The sequence below is a fragment of the Protobothrops mucrosquamatus genome, unplaced genomic scaffold (genome assembly GCF_001527695.2).
Source record: "Protobothrops mucrosquamatus isolate PMUCROS unplaced genomic scaffold, P.Mucros_1.0 scaffold10, whole genome shotgun sequence".
Lineage (NCBI taxonomy): Eukaryota > Metazoa > Chordata > Lepidosauria > Squamata > Viperidae > Protobothrops > Protobothrops mucrosquamatus.
This window is the reverse complement of record NW_015386397.1, coordinates 2,506,217-2,528,952: the sequence shown is the minus strand read 5'-3', so window position 1 is coordinate 2,528,952 and position 22,736 is coordinate 2,506,217. Positions and strand designations below refer to the sequence as shown.

The 22,736-nt window shown below is 38.0% G+C and overlaps 1 protein-coding gene across 2 annotated transcripts in view; it reads right to left on the bottom strand.

Moving 5' to 3' along the window:
• Positions 1-20,392, bottom strand: part of CALCOCO2 (calcium binding and coiled-coil domain 2) — a 31,359-nt gene extending 10,967 nt beyond the window's left edge. Inside the window, exons 1-9 of one of the 2 annotated variants that reach the window (XM_015810429.1) lie at positions 20,294-20,392; positions 19,453-19,502; positions 17,340-17,418; positions 12,360-12,415; positions 7,441-7,647; positions 5,998-6,100; positions 5,042-5,175; positions 3,316-3,441; positions 2,481-2,587 (exon numbers count right to left, since the gene is read on the bottom strand). In XM_015810429.1, the coding sequence (XP_015665915.1) occupies positions 2,481-2,587; positions 3,316-3,441; positions 5,042-5,175; positions 5,998-6,100; positions 7,441-7,638 (668 nt within the window). In that variant the 5' untranslated portion in view covers positions 7,639-7,647; positions 12,360-12,415; positions 17,340-17,418; positions 19,453-19,502; positions 20,294-20,392. Of the gene's footprint in view, positions 1-2,480; positions 2,588-3,315; positions 3,442-5,041; positions 5,176-5,997; positions 6,101-7,440; positions 7,648-12,359; positions 12,416-17,339; positions 17,419-18,602; positions 18,624-19,452; positions 19,503-20,293 lie in introns of those variants that run through there. The other variant, XM_015810430.1, reaches the window with a different exon arrangement.
• Between the last annotated feature and the right edge of the window lie 2,344 nt (positions 20,393-22,736).

Sequence of the window (22,736 nt, the reverse complement as noted above, 5' to 3'; positions counted from 1 at the left end):
TATATTCAAACTTCCCACAACCTGGTATCAAAGACTATCAAAATAACCTTCTTTGATTATACCAAGATTATATGCATTCCGAAGATCCCAAGTACTTGGTAAATATGTGAGCATTATGGAATCTGTCCATCAAATCTCATAGCAGATAATTATCCGTTATTTGTAAGATTGTCAGATCCTTGTACTAGTGTACTGTGAGCATCAGAACTTCTCCCTTCAAGTTTGGAATACCTGCCTCTTGCTTCTTTGGGGAAAAAAAGTAGGCACTGAAGATAGTGATTTAGAAGGTCTTTTCTCTAAATTTGAATACAAATACTTGATTGAAAGCTCTTTCGCTAATACTGATATTATGTCTGGAACTTAAGCTCCAGGCTTCAACTCAACATTACAGTCATAATCCCTGTGCAGGGGGAGGATTGAAGCCTCATCTTCCCCCAAAATGTCTGTAAAATTGGCATATGTGGTTGGCTATTTTAGCCCCTCTGCCTGAGGGTATCCAGCAGGCCTGTGGAAAACTGCAGATTGAGCTTGCAGGCTGAAGAGGGGAATGAAGTTGCTCTCTTCTCCCAATCTACTGTTGGGTTATATAACTTTAGCCATGCTGATCCTAAGATGATTGGTGCCTGGTATGCTCTCCAATTGTCAACAACAACGGTACTGTACACTGCATGATGAGACCCACTCTTAAAGGCTGCCTGTCTCTCATGTCTAACTTCATGGGAGCAGGCAGGTCTACTGTAGGTATATGTAACTCTTCTACTGATTGTAAGTATATGAAATTCATGGTAACCCCAGAATCATGCAAGGCTTCTTGTTGTTCCTCACACCCAGAGTCAAAAGATAATCTGACAGAAACAATTAAGAGTATACTATGGTCCAAATGAAATTGAGCTCTCTTTACAAGATGGATGGTCCCCTCTGCAAGCTCTTGAGAGAGGGGCCATTGTTGTTTCCTTAAATTGGTGTTTGGTGAGAGGAGTGAGGCTCTTTTGCACCCTGATCAGTCATCCCGCTCTCTCTCCATGACCCCTTGGCCGGGCAAGCTCCGACATGCTCCGGTTTGCCACAGTAAAAACAAACTGCTGAATCCCGACGTCTTTGTCTTTCTTTAGCAACTGCCATTCTTCTGGATGTTCCCAACTGCATTGGCTTTCCCATCTCTGGATCAATTGAGACAGGTGCAAAGTGAGCAGGCCTCATGAAATTTGATCTAACCTTAGGCCTGCACGATTTCTCCTGTTTCCATTTCAATTCTTCCAAATGGGCATCTATGAGCAAGCAACTTTGGAATATCGCCTCTAGATTCTGTGGAACTCCTTGTCTCGCCAGCTCACTCTGAATGTCATCGTGCAAACCACGCTTGAACTGGTCAATCAAGGCTGACTCATTCCAATCAGCATCTGCTGCCAACAATTTAAAATCAGCAATGTATAACTGCACTCTTCTGTTGCCCTGCTTAAGCTGCTGAATCTTGTAACTGGCTGTGACTGCTTGGATGAGATCTCCAAAATATGTTCTGAATCTCTCCATGAAGTTTTGATAATTGTTCATTATTGGGTCGTTGCCCTCTATGATTGGTTGTGCCCATTTGGCCGCAGATTCCTTCAACAAACTCAATATAAATGATACTTTTGCATGATCTGTTGGAAACTCTGCAGCTCGGGTTCCCATAAACAATTCACACTGACCGATGAAGTTTTTCATTTTGTCTGCTTCTCCTCCAAACTTCTCTGGCAAACCACTATGGGAGGAGACTGGTTGCTCTACTACACCTAGTGGGGCCGCTGATGGCTGAACCAACTGAAGTATTGTTGCTTGTAAGTTCCTCATTTCTGCTTCCACTTCCTGTTGATGTAGGAGTAAGGTGTCCATCATCTCTTGTGAAGGCATAGCAGCTGCCTGCGATTCTGCTGCCATATCCGTTGTTTTCTCCTTCCCAGAAGCGCAGAGTCTGGCAAGATTAATGTCAGGCGGAAATAACCAGAACCATTCCATGAATAGGCCCAAGTAGATACTTTTTTTGCTGATCACACATATTACAAACATTTCACCAGACCATCTGCTTTCCCTATAGGTTTAACTTTAGATGTTTACTCCCCTGAACTGATTCCAAGCTAGAATGTCTTCTTACTCCCCTTGGAGGGTCCCCTCTCCTTTAGCCAGTAATTCCTCTGCATCCCAGAGAACAAAGTTTTTAACCACAATATACATATTATCAGTGTTATTATTCTTATTCAAATGCTAGCCATAGCTAACTATATCTACTAAAAAGCCAAGTTCATAAAACTATGCCCTTGCATTTGTTTCCACACAGATAATAAAAACAGAACCAAGGGATTCCAAACATGTTTTTAGGGCTGCATTGAAAAGAGAACAGGGATTTCAAGAATCCAAGGTTTTCCTAGGCTTCAATCACTAAAATTTTACTTAGTGTTATGAGACTGAACCAGCTATCTCTAGGAGGAAAAATAAATACTTACTGCATCAGGTCTGCCTTAATGGCACACTTCTCCTTTTCCAGATCATTCTTTTGGGATTCAAGTTTCTCACATCTGTTCTGTAAAGTGTTCACTCTATCTTGGAGAACCTGAAATGTCAGAGCAGAAAAACAAATAATCAAGATTTCCATTTATTATAATGTCACAGGTAAGAAAAGAGTAATTAACATTTCACTTTTTCTTGTTTTCTTGTCACCTTATTATATTTTTGGCCAGTCTACAGTGAATAATTACTGGATTCTCTTTTCTCTTTGTTTTGGGGTAATTTTGTTTTGTAGGTTTTCTATAGCTTCCATTATTATAGCTAATTCTAAGGAAACCTAAATTCAGACAATTCTGAAGCTGTGTGGTCTCAGCCATCAAAATATCCTCTGTTCTGAAGCTCCCTTATTTTTCTTTGAACACAAAAAAACTCCTTCCCATCCAGAGTGTCCTAACGTCAATACTTTAGTGACTAGGATTCAATCAACTTTTTCTAATCTGGGCATAATTTGTCCCCCTTCCTACTTTTTAAACAAGGAACCATGTAGTGTTCCATGCTTCCCTTTTTAATAACCTGGGTATTACACCAATATACACTCAACATTGTCTGTAGTACAGTGGTCTTTCCTCATTCTCCCCAATCTGGGTGGAATGTTTTCTTAGTAGTTCACTAAAACTAGCATATTGAATAGCACATAGCTATTCCTATCTTACTGTAAGGCAATTTCTGTGGAGACTGTAAACTCTACATCATTTTAGCAAGAAAACACTAGTTAAATGTATTCAGTTTTCTTTTTGTTGTTGTGCTTTGCTATGTTTTGGAGACGGTACCTACCTTAGCTGCTACAACTTTTTCTTGTAGATGCACATTCTGGTCCTGAAGACTTACTAGATCCTTCTTCAGTTTCTTATTTTCTTGAAGCAATGTTTCATTTTGCTGTTGTATTTTCTCCACTTCCCCCTACAAATCAAAAGAACCGAAGTGCATGATATTAATATGTTCTGGAGAGGTGTCCTAGATCCTTCAGGACACCTCAACCCAGAAGTCATTACCAACAAACATTAGATGTTTATTATATATTGTTGGTAATGACTTCTGAGTTTATTAGCCTTTGATTACACGCAATGCTAACTGCATCGGCCAAAACAGTGCATCAAGGATGTTTTTGATCTCTCTTGCTTTCATTTTTTTGAAATATTAAAGAACTGAAAAATAAATAGAAGATCACTTCAGTTAGCCACCATGCTTGCCCCAACTGCACTGTCTTAGTAAGCGTTATTTGTATATTTTATCATCTGTCATAGATGAAGCACTAGCTGTTTGAATTACTGGGACATAAGACATTTTTTTAGATAGAATAATTCAATAGATTTTATTTTTATGAATGGGATGGACTACTTAATTTAAGGTAAGTCACCCAATATATGCAAACAGTGGAAACTGCTAAGACACCTAAGCAAAGTTTCTTTTTCTGTCCATTCTCTATAATAAGTAGCCACTATTGAGATCAGTCTGATAATATTAAAATTTAGTTGAAAAAGGTGGATTAAAAAAACTATTAAAATATTATATCAGTATCTGAACTCCTCCTGTTGATGCTGATGATTCACTCTACTTATTTTAAATGCTGCTTTTCCATCTCCTTTGTGCTCAGAAGTGGATTAAGGGAATATTTTAAAAATACGTACATATTAATGAGCGTTCAATTAAGTTTCCCAGATGTCTAAATAAAGATTACATGGAAATACATACTAGCAAGAGTTCAGCCAAAGATGTCATGGATATAACATGGAATAAGCCTTTTCCCATATCCCATGTTAGTATGCTGCACCCTAACAAATGTATGAGAATTCACTGTATATTAATATATTCTATTCTGAATGTATATTCAATGCCTTTCCCCTACAATTATTTCATCAAATTGCTAGATATACTTAGGGTTAATTTTGATTATTTTTAAAAATAATTTTTACTCTATTGGATGTTTCTTATATGAATAATGTTTGATGGTTTTTATGGCAATATCTCAATATCAAGAGAGACAAAAGTTCTTTGCTAGTCAAGCTGATCAGATTATAGATAAGGTGGAGATACGTTTGTCAAGATACATGTAAATATGTAAATACAGATCCCTACACGCCAATCAAGTAGCTGCCCATTCCCATTGTACAGAACCTATTTTTTTAAAAAAAAAATTATGATGGAAACCAGATTGGAAGGATTATCCTTTTCCTAAAAGGGTGTTATAATGTTTTAAAGATAAAATAAAGTCAAAAAGGCATCCATCTGATGGTGCAGGTTACCATATCTCAGGCAAACCATTATAAGAATGCAAAATGTTTTCAACCTGTTTTGACTTTGAAATGCCTCCCTTAAAGCTTGAAACAATTGCTTCTAATGTGAAACTATTTAAAGTGGATTTGGAATGTTTCAATTCCCAATGAAACACTTCCAAAATACTCAAATAGGTGTTTTATGCTTAGAGCCACTCATTCTGAAGACCCTAACCCTAATCCTATAAGCCTTTTATTCAGTTTAGGACTTAAGAATGGGAACTAACCTCTTTAGTAATCACCAGCATGTCATCCTCAATCTCAGTACGAAATTGAAAAGGGACACTGGCCCCACGGATTTGCCCATCTTGATCAACATAGCAAAACTGATAATACTCATCATCCTTTGGCAGATAGTAGGCTGAAAGAACAAAAAGTCACATTCCATATTTGGAATCTCAGTCATTCATAAGAAATACAAAAGTTAGCTATCTAACATTTAGTTATGGCTTACCCTTCAGAGGTAATCTGTTGGATTCCAAATGGAAGGAGGGCTGACAGCTTTTAAAATTTCTCTCTTTCCCAAGTAGCAAAGCTGACAGTTCTAAGTAGATATCTGACTAAAATTAAAATTAAGCCTAGTTCACCCACCCTTCTTTTCTTCTTTTTTATGACTTCAGTCTCATATTCTTTATTCTTACTATCAACAGCACTCTCGTATCTCAGACTCGCGTCTCGCCATAGCCACTGCTGAGGTGGGGAATGAATGATATCACCAGATTTCCCAGGATACAATTACTGCTGAATGATAATCACTTCTCAAGAAACAGCTTTCTTTTTTCTCTCCAGTGGTAAAAGTTATTGAACCAGGAAATACTAGCCAGTGTATAACAAGTAATTCTATTAGCACTAGGTGAAATTATACTTTTTATCTTCTATAGGAAGGAAAGGAAAGATGACAGACAACTATCAGGATTTTGGGGATGACTTATAATACTATCAGTATCTAACTCTTAATCTAGCAAAATAATAAAAACAATCCATAAAATAAACCTAGTAATTGGCTTCATAGATTCTTTTTAAAGGACTGTTAGTGAATAAAGCCTATATTTCAAATAACCCATTTTGAATGCCACAGTGGCACCATATGCAAGGTTGGATTTCAGCAGATAACAATGTCATGATAACAGTAGCAAGTTTCCTGTTGCAAAACTGCACCATTAATTCCCTTCCCATCACTGACCTTTAAAAAGCACCTGCTGTTGTTCAGCATAGCTGTTCTCAGAATCACTGGGCTCAGGGGCCCACATGAATGTATAGTATTCACGAGTTGTCTTCCATCCCACCTGTAAGGCAACAACAAAATGCATGTGAAGGCTTCAGATTCCTGCTCCAACTAGTCATCACCCAGCCCGGGTTTCTCCAATCATACTGAAACTGCTAAAGCCTATATTAACTATGGATATGGGGAATTACAATCCAAGCACATCTTCAAGATATTAGACTGGAGAAGACTGTTCAAGTATTTTAGAGATACTGTGATGTATTTGCATCCTCTTAGTGCCATCAAATAAGTAGTTACTGAGTGAAGTAATTATAGACTGTATTCAGACACAGCAATTTTATGTGAAATTTATATTGGAAGAAGGAAGGAGAAGTTATCCATGAGGCCCTGTTGGTTTGCTGCAGGGGTCTTCAAACTTGGCCCTTTTATGACTCATGGACTTCAACTCCCAGAATTCCTCAGCTAGCGTGCTTGGCTGAGGAATTCTGGGAATTGAAGTCCATGAGTCATAAAAGGACAGAGTTTGAAGACCCCTGGTTTGCTGCATCCAAGGAAAGACGGAGAGGGGAAAGCCTTCATCTTTCAAATTACAATGAATAGAAAGGAATTACCTACACTAGCAGCAGGGCTAGAATCAAGTCCTAGCAGCTTTGAAGACAGATAGGAAAACTGTAAGGCTTTCAGAGAGCAAACTTAGTCCTAACACATCTTGTCCATCTCTTTTGCTTTGGAGCACCTTTGGGAAACATTTGACCTCACAAAATGTTTAATCTGCATTTCAAGGAACCTGAAGTGGCATAACCTGTCATTCTGCTGAAATACCATTTTCCATGAAGGACTTCAGAGAACTTTAAGTCTGTTATTTTGGTCTCTGGATTACTTCAGGAATTCTCCCTCAAAAGGGAGGTACTATTATTAATAGTACCCATTCACATTTTTGGGAAAAACACTTCAACTGAGCTTTGGGGGAGAACCATAATAGATAAGTGTTGGCTTGGTACCAACTGGCAGAGTAAGCAGCTGAAAATGGCACAAGCACTACTTAAATGCTAAAAAGATATATAATTTATTAACAGAAAACGGAAAGTTGAATGGAAAAGATTAGCTTCCCTCCTGTATTATTTCTTCTTGATCTCAAGATATGGATCTCAGAGAAACCTGAAAAACTACCAAATCTCAATTTTCCTAAAAACCTGAATTATTTTCTCCTGATGCCCTTATCAAAAGAGATCAACCACCTATAAGATTATTGGGGGCAATATACTGACTCTGTAAACTGCATAGAAAGGGCTGTAAAGCACTATGAAGCAGTATATAAGTCTAAATGTAATTGCTATTGCTACATCAGTTCCAATGGCCGTGTTTTACAATTCAAACATCAGTGTATTTTGAGAAACTTACTCTGAATATGCCCACCCAGTCCTTCTTGCGAGGTGTGAAGAATTGGGAAAGGTTATAACAGCAAGTTATATCTGTTCCAGGAACATAGAATTTCTCTATGTTTTCAAAGACAATCTGAGAGAAATGACAGCTTTCCAACATGACAGCAGAAGTAGGCGGTTCCTCCAAATTATTACTTGCACAAAGCATATCCTCCATATTAAAATCCTATAAAAAAAGAACCAAATACAAAGAGAGGGAGAGGGAGACAAAGGCAAGACGCTTAAAAACCATTCTCATCAGTCTTGACCTCATGATGCAAAGTTGTGCATTACTTTCTTGGAGTTATATGAACATCTTAAATTTCTGTTATGGGCAATTATTACTGAAAACAGCAAGATGCTGTATTCCATATTAAGATGAATCCATAGTGCACTTTAAAGTTTTAGCAACCTGTGCTGTCCATGTAATGATGTTATTATTAACATTTTTAAAATGTTGATTAAGAAATTAAGTAGCATTATATAAAACGGGTTCAAAGATTTCTGACCATCAAAATTATCTTATGACAATGTGCATGTAAGTGACTTTCTTATGGAATACGATAGGGTGGTAGCAATGTCTAGCAGGGTTAAGGACAACATTCATAAGACATAATACAATGAAAGAGACTTGCATAGGAGAACAGCTCAGCAAACTATGCCCTCATTCTTCTAAAATAAATAGGAAACTCATTTTTAAAAACAATACTCCTTTTGCAGTCAGAATGATAATGTCAAGCCCAAACAGTAGATCAACATCCTCAGACTACTTGCTTTCCTTTGGAAACAGATAGATAAGGTTCCATGAAGCTGGGGTGTGTGAGGGGGTGTCAGTGCTGGAGCTCTTACAACTGCACAATTTTCAAGGCTAATTCCCCAACTGATTCCTCTGCCCTGCCTCGCTGGACATTTCCCAACAGATGCCAGCCACATGGTCAAGAGAGAAATAACAGCAGGCTCAGAACTACAGATTGTCAACAGATACAGAATGAGTTTTCTGAGGTTGGAACGGGAAATGCAAGGGGGAGTAATGAAATCAAATTGAATCCCTCCAGTGTTTTGGATCAACTCCCAACAGCCCTGTCCAGCACAGCCAATGGCAAGGGATAGATGTAGTAATTCTGTACTTCTTACCATACAAAATATTATCAGGGAAGAAAACATGGCTGAATGGAGCAAGTATACCTACTTAGTGTCTGGCACTTCAACATTATATTTTATGACCCCATAAAGTGAAACATTGAATTTCTCAAACCTCCTTTCCCAGAAACACTGTGTTTATAGCTTCCCTACCCACTTTCCTGTCTTGATGTAGCTGATTGGTAATTAGTGCAGCCTACAACTATCTTTTTGGGAGATATCTTTACTTGCATCCCTTATCTCCAGTATAGGCAATAGGACTCACTATGGTCTATGGTCTTACTTGCAAATAATTAGGATATCATAATAGTAAAATAATAACGATGAAAAAGAAAACTAAATTCTATAATGCCAGCTCACCTTGTAGCCTTTAAAGGATGTGATTAGAGAAAATAGCACCTCTTCTTTAGGAACAGGATAAAAAACATAAATCTACCATTTAAAAATAATGTTATTTTTAAGAAAAAAGAAATTAGAACTTACTTTTTAACTTTACACAATCAAATGTAAAACCCTTCTCAATTAATAGGAAATGAAAATAAATAGGAAATTATTTCATTTGCCTAAAATTTATCTCTGATTCTTTTATTATTATCATTCATTAAAGTCTGAAATACATCTCTAGTCAACTTATTATTCAGTTGATTTTCATCAACAGTAACATGGATGACAGTGATTTCTACTTTGTCATAATTTTAGTCCTTTAATTAAATTGTACAGTTTTACTTTCTTGTATATATTTATCAATTCCACAAAATCAGACCACCATCATTCAGATCTGTTATAGCTTTCCTCTTCCTTAGTTTTGCAGACATATTTTTTGTTATATTTTTGCTTTTTATCATTTTTCTCCTTACATTCCAAGATGCAATTTTCTTGGAGATAATAGATAGGCCTCTAAATATTTATCTCTGATGCATATAATGGATTAAGTTAATTAAAACTTTTATGAAGCACTTTTCAGTAAAGTAAAGTGTAGCTTAAGTTATCTGTTGTTGCATCTATGCCATGTCTATAACAGTAATGGTAGTGCCACTCAGTCTGAGCAAATTTTGGACAATATGCCACAAGCACAAATATTGTCCAGTTTACCCCCAAGTACGATTATACTATTCTCTGCAAATTAGCCTGTTTAGAGATTACCTTGCAAGCCAACATACTATTACTTGCATTACTAGAGGTTTTTAAGAAGATATTGGACAACCATTTGTTTGAAATATTTTAGGGTCTCCAGCTTGAGCAGGGGGTTGTACTAGAAGACCTCCAAGGTCCCTTCCAACTATTCCATTCCATTCTAATTTGGAACAATAAGGTTCCAAATGCATACTGACACATTCAAAAAGCAGTATTTATAAATATAAAATGTTCAATAAATTTCAGGGGGAAATCAAAGATAAAAGCAATCAAAACAAACCAGAAGTAATAAAAATGTAGCTACATGAATGCAATGGGCTGTGCAATCCAAAAGGATGGTAAGACAAAGTCAGGTCTACTAAAGCTAGGAAGAATGCCTAGTTTTCACTTAGTCTAGTGAGAGCCCGGCATATTGGCTTGCGAAATATTTGGCTTATTGGTTTGCTAACAAATCATTAGGAGCTTTTGTAAATCATGAATTTGCTGCTTCATTTTTATCAATTTGTTTTGCTTTTCCTAGACAGTTACTAGCAGTTAACTGACGTCTTCTTTAGCATATGCTAGCAGAAGCTAGAGGGGCTGACCACAAACACTTCACAGATTAATCGCAAGTGCTTCCTACATAGACTAGCTGGCAGGATGTGGCTTTGTATCCTTGTGAAGGAATTCTGCAAATGGGCCTGTTAGTGGAACAAAGAAAAGTAACATGGCATTTAGCTAAGTTTATTTATTTATTTATTTATTAATTAAATTTATATACCGCCCTATCTCCCTTGCGGGACTCAGGGCGGTGAACAGGCGATACTAAAAACTGTTTAACAATGTTAAACAGTTTAGTATTGTTTAGTATTGTTAATACTAAAAAGTTTAACAATGTGTTGGCAAAGGCTCAAAGGTAAAAGAAAGTTATCATTAGTAGGTTAAAAAACACATCCAGAGGTGAAGAATCTAGTTAATTAAGTGTCCCCCATGCACATTATAAGCCTAAACTGTGCATGCCTTAAAACAAGGAACAAGTTATAGAAGATCAGGATATTCTGATGTGTACATGTGATTTTATGGCATAAAAAGAGCTTGCTGAATTTCAACAGGTACACTTGATTTGAACTTGGGTCCCAAGTGCATTCCTTTTTTTCTATAACAGAAATAAAGAGTTTGCATTACACCTTATTCTGCATGAATTCATTGGCTTACAGTGATGGTTAACTTGAACCCGGTCTTGGATTGGGCCAACAATTGAAACAAAAATACTGGTGTTAACATAGTTTCCTTGGAAAGAACACTGAAAAATAGGGAGGCCACAGCCAAGAAAGGAATTTCTCATCTACCGTATGATATACCATTGTTTGATACACAGACTGCCCTTCTCCCCCCCCCCCCCCAAAAAAAAGATTTAGGCAGAGGTGCTCCTGTCAAATAAATCCCTGTTTCCTTCAGAACTGTGCTGATACTTAACTAGCAAAACAGCCCAGTCCAGGCAAATCAGGAAGTTTTCTCAGCATACAGCACAAGATTTGCAAATGTCCTTATAATTTTAAAAGAACTTAAGGAATAAAGACAGTATTTCCCCCCACCCTAAAATAGCCTGAGAAAGGAGAGATTTCAGGACAGGAATCCTGCTAGCCAGCAGCTAATCAAAGCTACAACTTCCTATCTACTATTACATTTATGCAACATTTATTTAGACTGGGATAGCAACTGTGTTAAGGGAAAGTGTCTCTAATTTCTTTTGGCCAATTAATCATTGATTGTGGTAGATAAACCTTTTGGATTGGGGGCACTTTTGGAATTTTGAGAGTTCTTATAAACCCATAAAATAAATAAACCCCTGCAGATATCCTCCTCATGAAAGACATCGATGGACAAAAAATGCCCACTAATCCCTGCTTTTCAAATGTCTCATTGGCATTTTGTGGCGCCTACAGATATTTCCTTAATAAAATAATGCTGGAATTTTGCATTTTGCAGCATACCCTCTTCCTATCTGCTTTTCATTTTAAAAAGACAGAGAAGCTGATAGATGTGTAGGGAGATTGTGAATTCAAGTTCCGCCTTAGCCATGAAAGCCAGATAGGTGACTTTGAGCAGACATTTTCTCTCAGCCCAACCTACCTCAGAGGGATGTTGCTATGTGGAAAATAGGAGGAGGAAGGTGTGTTGGATATGTTTGCTACCTTGAGTTATTTGTAAAACTAATAAAAGTGGGATACAAATAAATAAATAAAACAAAAAAATGGGAAGCTGCACAATTCTTGATGACACAGATTTATGTATATATTGCTTTTACATTTTTATGAAAGGTGAGAAAAACATGCCTTAAAATTATCTAGAGAAACACTCATATAAGTCTCCTTGAGCAACAGAGTCTTGGGAGACACAATAAGGCAGGGGTGTCAAACTGCCGGCCCATGGGCCAGATGCGTCACGTGGAAGCAGCATCCACCCCAGCTCCGGCAAGGAGGAAAAAGTCGTGATACGTCACGACACGTCATGTGACATGGCAAATTTGACACCCCTGCAATAAGATGATACAACAATGCATTTATTAATAGCGATTTCAATGGTTTGGATTTAACTGGGAACAGGAACTTTGGAAACTGCAGGAACACAAGCAGCATTGCCTACCTCTGTTTCCAGATTTGTACAGCTGTGGTGGAAACCTCTGAAGCAGCTTAGTGATGCTAGAAAAAGATATGATAGATTAATGAAGTGCAGACAAGTGATTGTTTGAGTCCCAAAGTATTTCTTCACAATCTAATTCAAAGCATAGCACAAAGCAACCCACTCGTTACTCTTTAAAGTATCACAAAATCCTCTGACAATTCTCTATAAACTAATCATAATGGAGTCATGCACAGGATTGGATAGAATTGGGATGTAGCAATGAGGATGCTGGTAGTGTCAGGGATCAGGTTGAGCCTGGCTGGGAACGCCAAGATCTCTCAACACACAATAGCCTTAAGCAGCATGGATATCAAATTAAGCAAGTCCATGAAGCTTGCCAAAAATACCTTCCAATTTCCCAAGCAACAAGTAGCTGGTTGATATTATTTATAGGAGAAATTTAAAATATGGTAAATATACAAGGAAAATGTTTGGAAGAACATAAGCCGTCAGTTCCCAATGAATTCAACTAGTAATTCCCAATGAATTACTGCAGTCCTCTCCTTTTTATATCTGGAATTTGGAATAAAGATCAACGTCCTCCTAATAGTCATTAGCAGAGAAGAACAGAAGTGGCCCTACAAAGAGAAAAAAATCTTAAACAACTGTTAGAATAAGTATTAGAACATTTTATTTGAGCATTTACCCTTTTACTTACATTGAGAAACCATATCTTGTTTTAAGATTTGTTGATTTTCTTACTCTTCACTGTTCACAGGCATTGGAGACAGCTTGCCCGGGGAAATGAGATAAGGTATACAACCCAAGGACAGCTTCTCATTAGATAAATGTGTTTTCACAAAAGTTAGATGCAAGAAAGAAAGGAGGTTTTTGATATGGAATCATGTGAGGAGGGAACTGGATGACTGGATAGGAGGTTGGTAAAGAATGGACAGATTGTTATGTCTATAACTTGGGCTGGATGGATAGATGTTTGCCACTGCCCATGAAACAGCTTGCTTTCATTATCCTTGACTTAACTTAATTTCATACAACTGTCTGATTTTTTTTAATCATCCCAGCTCAGAATGAACTTGGTAAGAGTAAGGAAATTCCAACACAGCCTCAAAAAATATGTTGGTAATTGTTAATAGTAGCAAGGCAAGAGTCAGATCAAAGTAGTTAATTACCAAAGTGTGCTATTGCTTGTTCATTATTCCTTTTATTAAAGTAAGAATTTATACAAGACAAGTTCCCATGGATTTGGATCTTGATGGTCTTTAAGTTTAGTGCACAGGACTGCACTGTATGTTTTCATTCAATTCCCATAATAGGTGGGACTGACTCTGGTGACAAGAGGGAAAAAAGCACTAATACTTGTAAACTGGTGGGTGGAGTTTCAAATAAGATGATTTGCTGGATTTGCTCAACAGGCAATAAAAGCAGCTCATTTGGGAAGGGGCTGCATAAGAATTGGGAAATAGCACTTCATTATTATCTGCCTCCTCTCAACATATACAGTTAACGGAAGCCCATCCTATTTTAATACTGTTGCTGTCACTAATTTTAGCAAATAGTAAGCAACATGCCTTTCTCAAATGATCTTTACTTCTCCAGTGTTTTACTTTAAGACAGGGGTAGGCAACCTTGGCTCTTTTATGACTCGTGGACTTCAACTCCCAGAATTCCTGAGCCAGCCATGCTGAGGGGAAAAGAAAAGGTTCCAAATTGAGCCATGCTGGCTCAGGAATTCTGGGAGTTGAAGTCCATGAGTCATAAAAGAGCCAAGGTTGCCTACCCCTGCTTTAAGAGAAGGAGTCTTTTATAACTAAAGCCTGAGTTGCTGTCAAGATCAGTAATGTGATCTGCAAATGAAACTAAAGCCACAGAGGCTTAAAATCAAGCATAGGCCAGAAAACATTTCTTGGTAATGCAAGTAAATCTAATGGCGACATAGCTTTGGTCTCAGCAGTTTCTTCCAAGCAACATTTTTAAACAGCCACATATGCTTTCTGCTCAGACTTTGGAAGCCCCTGATTGATTGGAAAGACAGGCCTATCTCTTTTGGCCCTGTAGTATTTGGCAAATCCTTATTTCAGCATTACATAGCTTGATTCACTGAAATAAGGCAGCATTCCTCCACCTCTCTCTCTGTGTCCTAGTCTACAATTCTCTTCACCTAAAATTTGGGCTGAGGATGACTGAAATAGCCTATGTAGCTGCAAGGCACCAGGCAGAGCTCCATGGAGCAGCTCTTAACGACCCCAAATAATGGTCAGGAAGACATTACATTCTGAAAATAGCAGTAGAAGCCCAACACACAGCCCTTCAGTTGTTGCTGGGCCATAATTTTCAGCTGCCATAGTGAGCATGACTAAACTATAGGGAAGTATAGTTTAGTTCATCAACATCAGGTGGACCCTGAATTCCATAATTAATATGTTGAAAGGAATATAGCTGATACCATCCCCTTAGGGATGTTGCTGCTTCTCATGGCTCCTGTGCTTTTAAAACTCATTAAAAGATGTATCAATATTGCAGGAGGGAGTTAACTAAGTTGCAATTCTATTATAAACAATTTCTACAAGCATCTCTTCCAGCAGTTGCTGGGCTGAAAAGGATGCTTGTAGCGGTTAAAGTATTGAGCTATTATTGGGAAAGCCCATGTTTAAGTCTTTTTTAGTCACTGAAACTCAAGCTTGGTTGAAATATATTAAAACAAATTCTCAAAACTATGGATTTGGGTCTTCGAATATAACACATGTATTTACAGAAACTTTAGTAAGCTATCAAAAAACAACTATGAAATAGAATTATGAGGTATTTATTCACATGAGAAATAAGCAAAAATAACTAGAGATCTTGCGCTAAATACAACAAAGAGGGAAAACAAATAACCCATCTATATAGCCATAAGTGAAATCAGGTATAAAGATATTAGTCATATGCAATACCTGTAATCAATTATTTGCACACATTCACAGTAGCTATATAGATTTGCTATATTATTGGTAGTATACACTGCTGCCTGGGCCATTTTGGGTATTGAAGTCCACCTGTCTTAAAGTTGCTGAGTTTGAGAAGTAGATCCGGGACTAAGTGTAGGATTGGACTAGATCAGGGCTTTTCAACCAGTGGTACGGGTATCACCTGTGGTACATTGGCACCTAGCAGGCACCATCCTAGAAAAGTAGTAGCAGGGGAGGGGAATGAGCTGAACCGGTGGCACCACCGCAAAAGCCTGAGCGAGAGATGGTTGGAGCTGCAGGACTGAGCGGAAGCACCAGGATCAGCACCAGGATCCAGCTGGAGCTTGGTGCTGATCCTGGTGCTTCTGCTGAGCCCAGAAGAAGCGCCGATCAGCTGGAAAGCAGCACTGATCCTGGCGCTTCTGCTGAGTCCAGAAGAAGTGCCGATCAGCTGGAATGTTGCAGCATCTCCAGGGTCTTGTGATTTACATTCAGATGCTTGGCAACCGATTCATATTTATGACGGTCACAGTGTCCCAGGGTCATGTGAAGTGACCAAAACCTGCTGCAACCACCCAGCAGACGGGGGGGAATAAAAACCAAACACCCCCCACCCCACCCCCACTGCCAATCCTTGGACAGGAGGAAAGAGTGCCGCTGGGTGGGCAGGCAGGTGTCTTGCTCGGCTGTGGCTTGGGGGGCACTTTTTTCAGTGCCATTGTAACTTCGAACAGTCACTAAGCGAACTGTTGTAAGTCGAAGACTACCTGTACTTTATCACTTTTTTTCCTTTTTGGGGGGGGTCATCAAGTTTTTGACACCTTTCTAGGCGACTGATGTTACTCGGATGTTGCCATATCCTAAAAGTGGTACAATGAGTGAAAAGGTTGAAAAGCCCTAGACTAGATAATCTCCATAGTCACTTCAAACACAATTATTCTATGAGTCTTTCAGTTAACTCCATTTTAAAGAGAAAAGCAGGCTTGCTTTCATCTCAATTTTGAGATTTAGTTTGAGGTTTTCAATCATGCTCTACATTTATTTTTCACTGTGTATGTTTTTTTAAAACAGCAAGTGCAGAATTCAGGATGCAACATTACTGGAAATCTGGTTTTCAAAAAGGTGTCAGAAAACAGATCAGGAATTAACAAAAATACCTCATTTCAGTTTAGTATTGAAAAATTGTTTAATCATACATTTGCATTTCTGTTTTAATCTGGAAAGATAACAGACAATGAGTGATTTATTGCCTGCTAATGTCAAGGAGTGACAATTATATGACTCTTCTAATGGGGTGAATGAAGAAATCTGATTGACATTGTTACTGCTTCCTATGACCTCCAATTCTTTATTGTGCTTGGTGTTTGTAAATCAGTTTTGCAGTTACTTCCCCCCTACAGTGTCAAACGCCTTCTCCCTTCCTCTCCTTCTGATTCCCTTTGCAGAATGAGAGCCAAGTTAATGATAAGAACTTTGCACAGGAACTATCTACCCTCCAAGCATGATCATGCTACCTTTAAACTAAGCACAAAGCGTTCTTGCTCTTGGGCAGATATCTTATTGAGAAAAGAGGCCAGAACAAACTTCCTTCAGACTATTCAGATATGGTTGCAAACTATTTTGCAGCCAAGATCACTTGTATGCATGCTGTGTTACACTCCATATTGGCAGAAGCAAGAAAGAAATCAGGGCAATGCCTTGAAAGGAAATAAATTCTCTTAACCTTGTGTAATCCCAGGAAGGGGGGGGGGCAGGGATATTAACAGCATGAGCTTTGCCTTCTGTAAGGTCAATCCATGTTAGCTGGACTTCTTCAGGCAGTCCTACCACCACCATCACCACTACCCACACTGAAGTGGCCCCCATATTGCTAGGGCTTAGTAAAATAATAATTAGATAAGAGCCAACTGCTCAGTGAGAAAACATTTTATATATATTTTTTTAAAGAACTAAAGCCAGTACGCCCTCTTTAACAATTGAAACTATGGGATTACTAATTGTGTCAGGAGACCGTCAAATAAGTACTACTTACCAAACAGCAGAAACACTTCTGAACTTGTGGTTGTCTTAACAGCTTTGTGACAGGCAGAAACTGAGTCCGATGTCCCTGACTAGAGATGCAAAGGAAATTCAGTGTTAATTGCAAGGAATCTAAATTTCTGCATCTACACATATCTGTCTGAACTATGCTGTGGCATGTGATGTCCATCAGCTGTAGCCACAAACATTTTACAATTGTTATTTTCACCCTTGTTTTTTATAAAACACCACCACACCGGAAGTCAGCATGCCCCAAAGCTTGTTATGGATGGCTCGTCTGAGTTTTCGTAACATTTCACAGTAGGCTTCTGAATTGATGGTCAAACCATGCTCTATGAACCTCACTAGCAGTACTCCTTTGGCGTCTTCACATTTGGCGGGATTTTCTATGGCACTACTTCCGGTGTGGTGTTGGTTCACGATAATGCTCGCCTGCACACAGTTAAACGGACCCAAGAACTTTTGAAGCAGTTCCTTTGGGATGTTTTTGATCACCCCCCCCCATAGTCCAGATTTGGCACCAAGCAACTACTACTAAGGGATTTCAAACCTTGTAAGACGTCATGGCAAATGCCTCAATTTGAATGGCGATTATGTCAAAAAGTAATGTAATGTTGTAGATTTCTAATGTGTATAATAAAAGTTCTGTATTTACGAGTGTTTGTCATTGATAACCAAATGGAGGTTTATTTCCAAATTGCCCTCACTGTCGTCTTTTCAGGGCTGAGGGGGAGTGACAGGCTTAAGGTTACCCAGGTGACTTTATACATAAGACAGAGCTGAAACTCAGGTTCTCCCACTTCTAGTCTACCATGTTAATCACCATATAGTTAAAAACTACACACAGTTCTGCCAGGTAGGGATGTGAAAGAGAGGAGAGGACAGACAATAACATAAGGTAGTGATGCTAAGGAGGTATGGTAGAGATGGGGAGTGGACTGTTCATGGTAGAATTACTTTATTCTACCATTCAAAACCAAAGTGCCCTATGTCCTGGCCCAATGCCTAGTGATCAAAGCTCTAGTGGTCCCAGTTTTGGGGCATTACTGTTGAATGTAAGCCAGCTTGTAATAAAGCTGCCATTTGTGATTTTGTGAATGAAAAGGCTAACTTTGCATATATTACTGAAACTTGGTTGAGCATGGGGGGGGGGAATAATCTTTACTTTCGGCACTGGGCAAGCTCCAACTCCTTTCTTGAAACAATGTCATCTAGTGGGACCCAGGAGACATGCCTTCTTTGTTGCAGCACCTACCTTACGGGGCACCAGACTTCTCTTTTATTGCTATAGATCAGAAATGGAACACGTTTTTCAGAGTTCTGATACAATAGATACATTAGAAAGAAGGTTAAAGTAATCATACAACTGTTATTTTACTCTAATGAGTGTTCTTTCAAATGAGAAACCAATAGATAGCCAAATTAAGGAAGCAGAACATTGCATATCCCAGCAGAAGCTCTAAAACAGTCATAATTGTTAAAAAAAAAGACACTTTGAGGGGGATGGATGGTTTAGAAATGGGAAATATAAATAAAATAAAAATAAATAAAATACAAAGAAAACCTAAACTCTTTGGAAACTCAGCTTGTTTGCTATATTATGGACTCTATCCACTGTATAACCCTCGCCGCCATTCTTTTTTCCCTTGGGCTACTAAACAGCACAGTAGTCTAATATGTAAATATAGTGTTGGGAAAGCAAATTCTCCCTGAGCAGATGTTATAAATAAAGACTAGGACAAAAAAAATGGGAACTTTGATTATACAAATATGTACGATAGGACACTCAGCAACAGGATCCCTTCACTCATTAGATTTAAGCAACTGTCAGGATTATTGCAGGAAAAACTCTGAACCATTCAGCAAGAACTTGTTGGAAAATGAGCAAGGTATAGCATTAATCTAATGATCTACAAAAATAGAAGCCATCAAATCCAATCTGAGACTCCCCCTCAACATTTTCTACTGCTTAGACATGATTAAGGAGAAGCAAAAATAAACCTATACAATTATGAAACCTGATGCTGGATTTAGTAAGGTACTGTTTCAAACCCCTTTCCTATGAGGATGCTATCTTTTACATTCAAACAATTAGGCTCACCTACCTTATTATCCCAACAGGTATTGGTTTTCTACTGATTGAGGCAAGTCTTACCTGGAAAAGTCAGAAGACGAAATAGAGCTCTAACATGTGCAAAACAAATGTTTTATAACCTTTGTTTAATGCTTTGTATAACGCTATACAACTTTTGTCTTAAAGTTCCTCTCACTTTGGTATTCTTATGGGAAACCTAGCCTAGTTAAAATATAAGCAATAAAGTAGAAAAGGCGTATCATAATGCTAGTATGCTTTACAAGACTTCTTACATGCATCTTCTCTATGGCCAATCAGAATTTTGCAAAAAATATAGTTCATTTTCCGGAACTGCCTTGAAGGATTGGGCATGCATGTGCACAGAATTCCTGGAGATAAATCAAAGCAAAAGTGGAACAGGAGCTTTGATGCACTGTTCCCGGATGAATTCCTGACCACTATACATTACAGCAGCAAGTAACTGTTAAAGCCCTTTGCTTTCTGAGACCCAATAATCATTGAATCACATTTCCCAATTAATGATAAGTTGCGGTAGAAATCAGAAAAATCACAGTAAATATACTATATTCCCTAGATTTCTGCCTGAAGAGTCGAAATGGAATCCATCTGAAGGGCATCAAGTTGGAGGACTATGTCTTACACAATTAGGTGAACAGTCATTCCAGAACAATCAACATAGCAGCGAACCAGAGAAGCAAAATACACAGTTAGAGTATAACAATGTCACCTTCTTTAAAATGTCCCTTCTGGACTTTCACCCCGTCTTTTAAAAGCACTTTTTCTTCATCGTACCTGCTAACGAAATAGTTAATTTGTTGCTAGAACCAAACTTTTTTTAACTTCCTACTCACTTCTTTGCCGGTAGTTAGCAGAACCGAAGATCTCCCACAAGAATTGCAGACTGCTCAGAACGAATGACGCACGCAACTCCTTTCTCAGTAAGAGACGCTTTCCCGATTTATGAAGAAAACCGAAACCCCACGCCCATTGTGGGATGCTACAACCGAAAGCTTTGCAAGGAACGCTGGGAGATGTAGTTTTGTAATACAAAAAAAAAAAAGCTTTCTTCCAGGCATTCTTCGCCGACTTTCTTTCCAAATGCAACACGCGGCGCCTATAATCTTCTGAGTTAATAACGGTTGGGGTTCAGGACGAGGGCTAAGGACCACTTTTAGTAGATCTTTTATTTTTTTGTTTCAGATCAACCCCAAACTGAAGCTTGTCAAATCACTAGTTCATTTGCAATACAAATGATAAGAGACTATTTCCTCACTTTTTTTCCTTGTGAAAAGATGCTTTACACTTAGTTGCTTTTCTTAAAGCATCTCACAAACATTTTAATGTACATTTTCTTTCAGTACTATGGGCAAATTTCAATTCTACCCTGGGAATTACCAAAACAGAAAGCAAGAAAGAATGAAGTGAAAACTGGCCCTTGGTCTCAGTCTTGTCATTACACGTCTGCAAAGAATACCATCTAAGTTGCATGTGTTGAGTTGTTATCTTAGTAACCTTAGAAAAGAACTCTGGTGGATCTCATGCACAGGTAGTGACTTAGGTTGACTGTTTCCAAAATATAAGACTGTTAAATATCTCCTCCTGGTGGTATCTGAGCGAATTGACATATGAGCTTGATGTAAAAAGATTGCTGGACAGAGCATAGTATATTGTACAAATAAATATGCATTTTTCTTGAGTGATGATCAGTGCTGATCCCATTATGATCAGATAATGGCAGGCGACAGTAGAACAATTAGGCATGCTCACAAGAATCCAAGTCTTGAAAGAGCTGAACTCTCCCACATTATTGGGTAGTCCCCAAGTCTGCTAATCAGCAGGGTGGGTATCTGCTTGGTAAGAATATCAGACTTGACACTTCTTGTAGCCTATTGGTCACCTCATCAGCAGACTCTGAGAGATAGTGTGATACAGAAAAACTAGTTCTTTTGATACCCATCACTTCATAAAACCCACCAATCAGATGATCTACAGACTGCAGGAAGTCATGGGCAAAGAGGGAGAGTTTGATTTAATGGCTAGACTCTAGCTAACAAAACAAATAATCTTCATAGATCTATGAATGGGCTTAATTTGCAGGTAATTAAGGAGAAGGACATGTTGATTCCAATAGACACCACCTCTTACTGTCATCTGAATACAGTGTGTCTGGTATTTTGCTCAACTTGGAATTGGCGTATATTGCTTTTGGATACAGCACTTTAATAATGGATCAGCTAAAAATGACTTAAGGCTGTCTGAGCTGAGATGGAGAAAAAAATGACAATGCCATTGTGGACAAAAAAAAGATGGCAGGATTTAATTCCTGTTAGGATTAAAATTTAAGATTTCATGATTAAGGATTCTTAAGGGGGGGGGAACTAGGAACAGGGTTTCTTAAAAACTGAAAAAAGTCTGATTTTCACTTTGATCCAGTCTGACATGCAGAAGAAATTTTCTTGAGCAAAATTCACAGAAAAACAATAGATGTATAAAATTGTCTCTTTGTCTGCCATCTCTTTAACTAGTCCCTGAAATGAATCAAGATTCAGTGAATGTTGTTTGAAAAAACAAAGGCCTGTTTCATGCAGCTGTTCACTGGCTATGCACATTAGACAATATGTTAGGATAAAATATAGTTTGCTAACCTGTGCCTCACAGTGCTATATAAAATTAGTCAGTATAGATTTATTGTATGGTGTGTTGGGTGGACTCAGGCGACATACAGTAGTTTGATTTCTTGCTTAGGATATTGAGCAGTCTGAACTTGTCTAATTTATTACCTATGGTTTATTTTTAATTAAATGTGAATGCAACCAATTTGGTTTAACAAATTTTGGCTAAATAAACCATGGCTCAAATTCTCAACGGGAGAAAATCATTTTATCAATAAGCCATCATTGAGCAGTTGATAGTTTAATGTAGTCTTTTAATCAATAATCCACTAACAAAGACATTAAAATCACTGTTATTTGACCAACCCTAACCTTAAGCATTCCTGAAACATATGCCAACTTTGTTAAGGATATAATTGTAAGTATTGTATAGATTTTCTTCAAAGTTTATGGCACCTTCTAATTCTATGATCTCTTGTCAATTGTTAACATCGAACAATTTTTAGTATAGGCTGATAGTATCAAAGATTTTTTTAAAATTACTTTAGTAATATAGGATGGACTATTAGGTATAAAAAATAATAAAAGAGGGATAAAAACAAAACTACAAGTTACACATTTATATTGATTTTTTTTTATCCTAACAGTTGTTCACATTCAACTATCCCTCAGATCTCCAGAT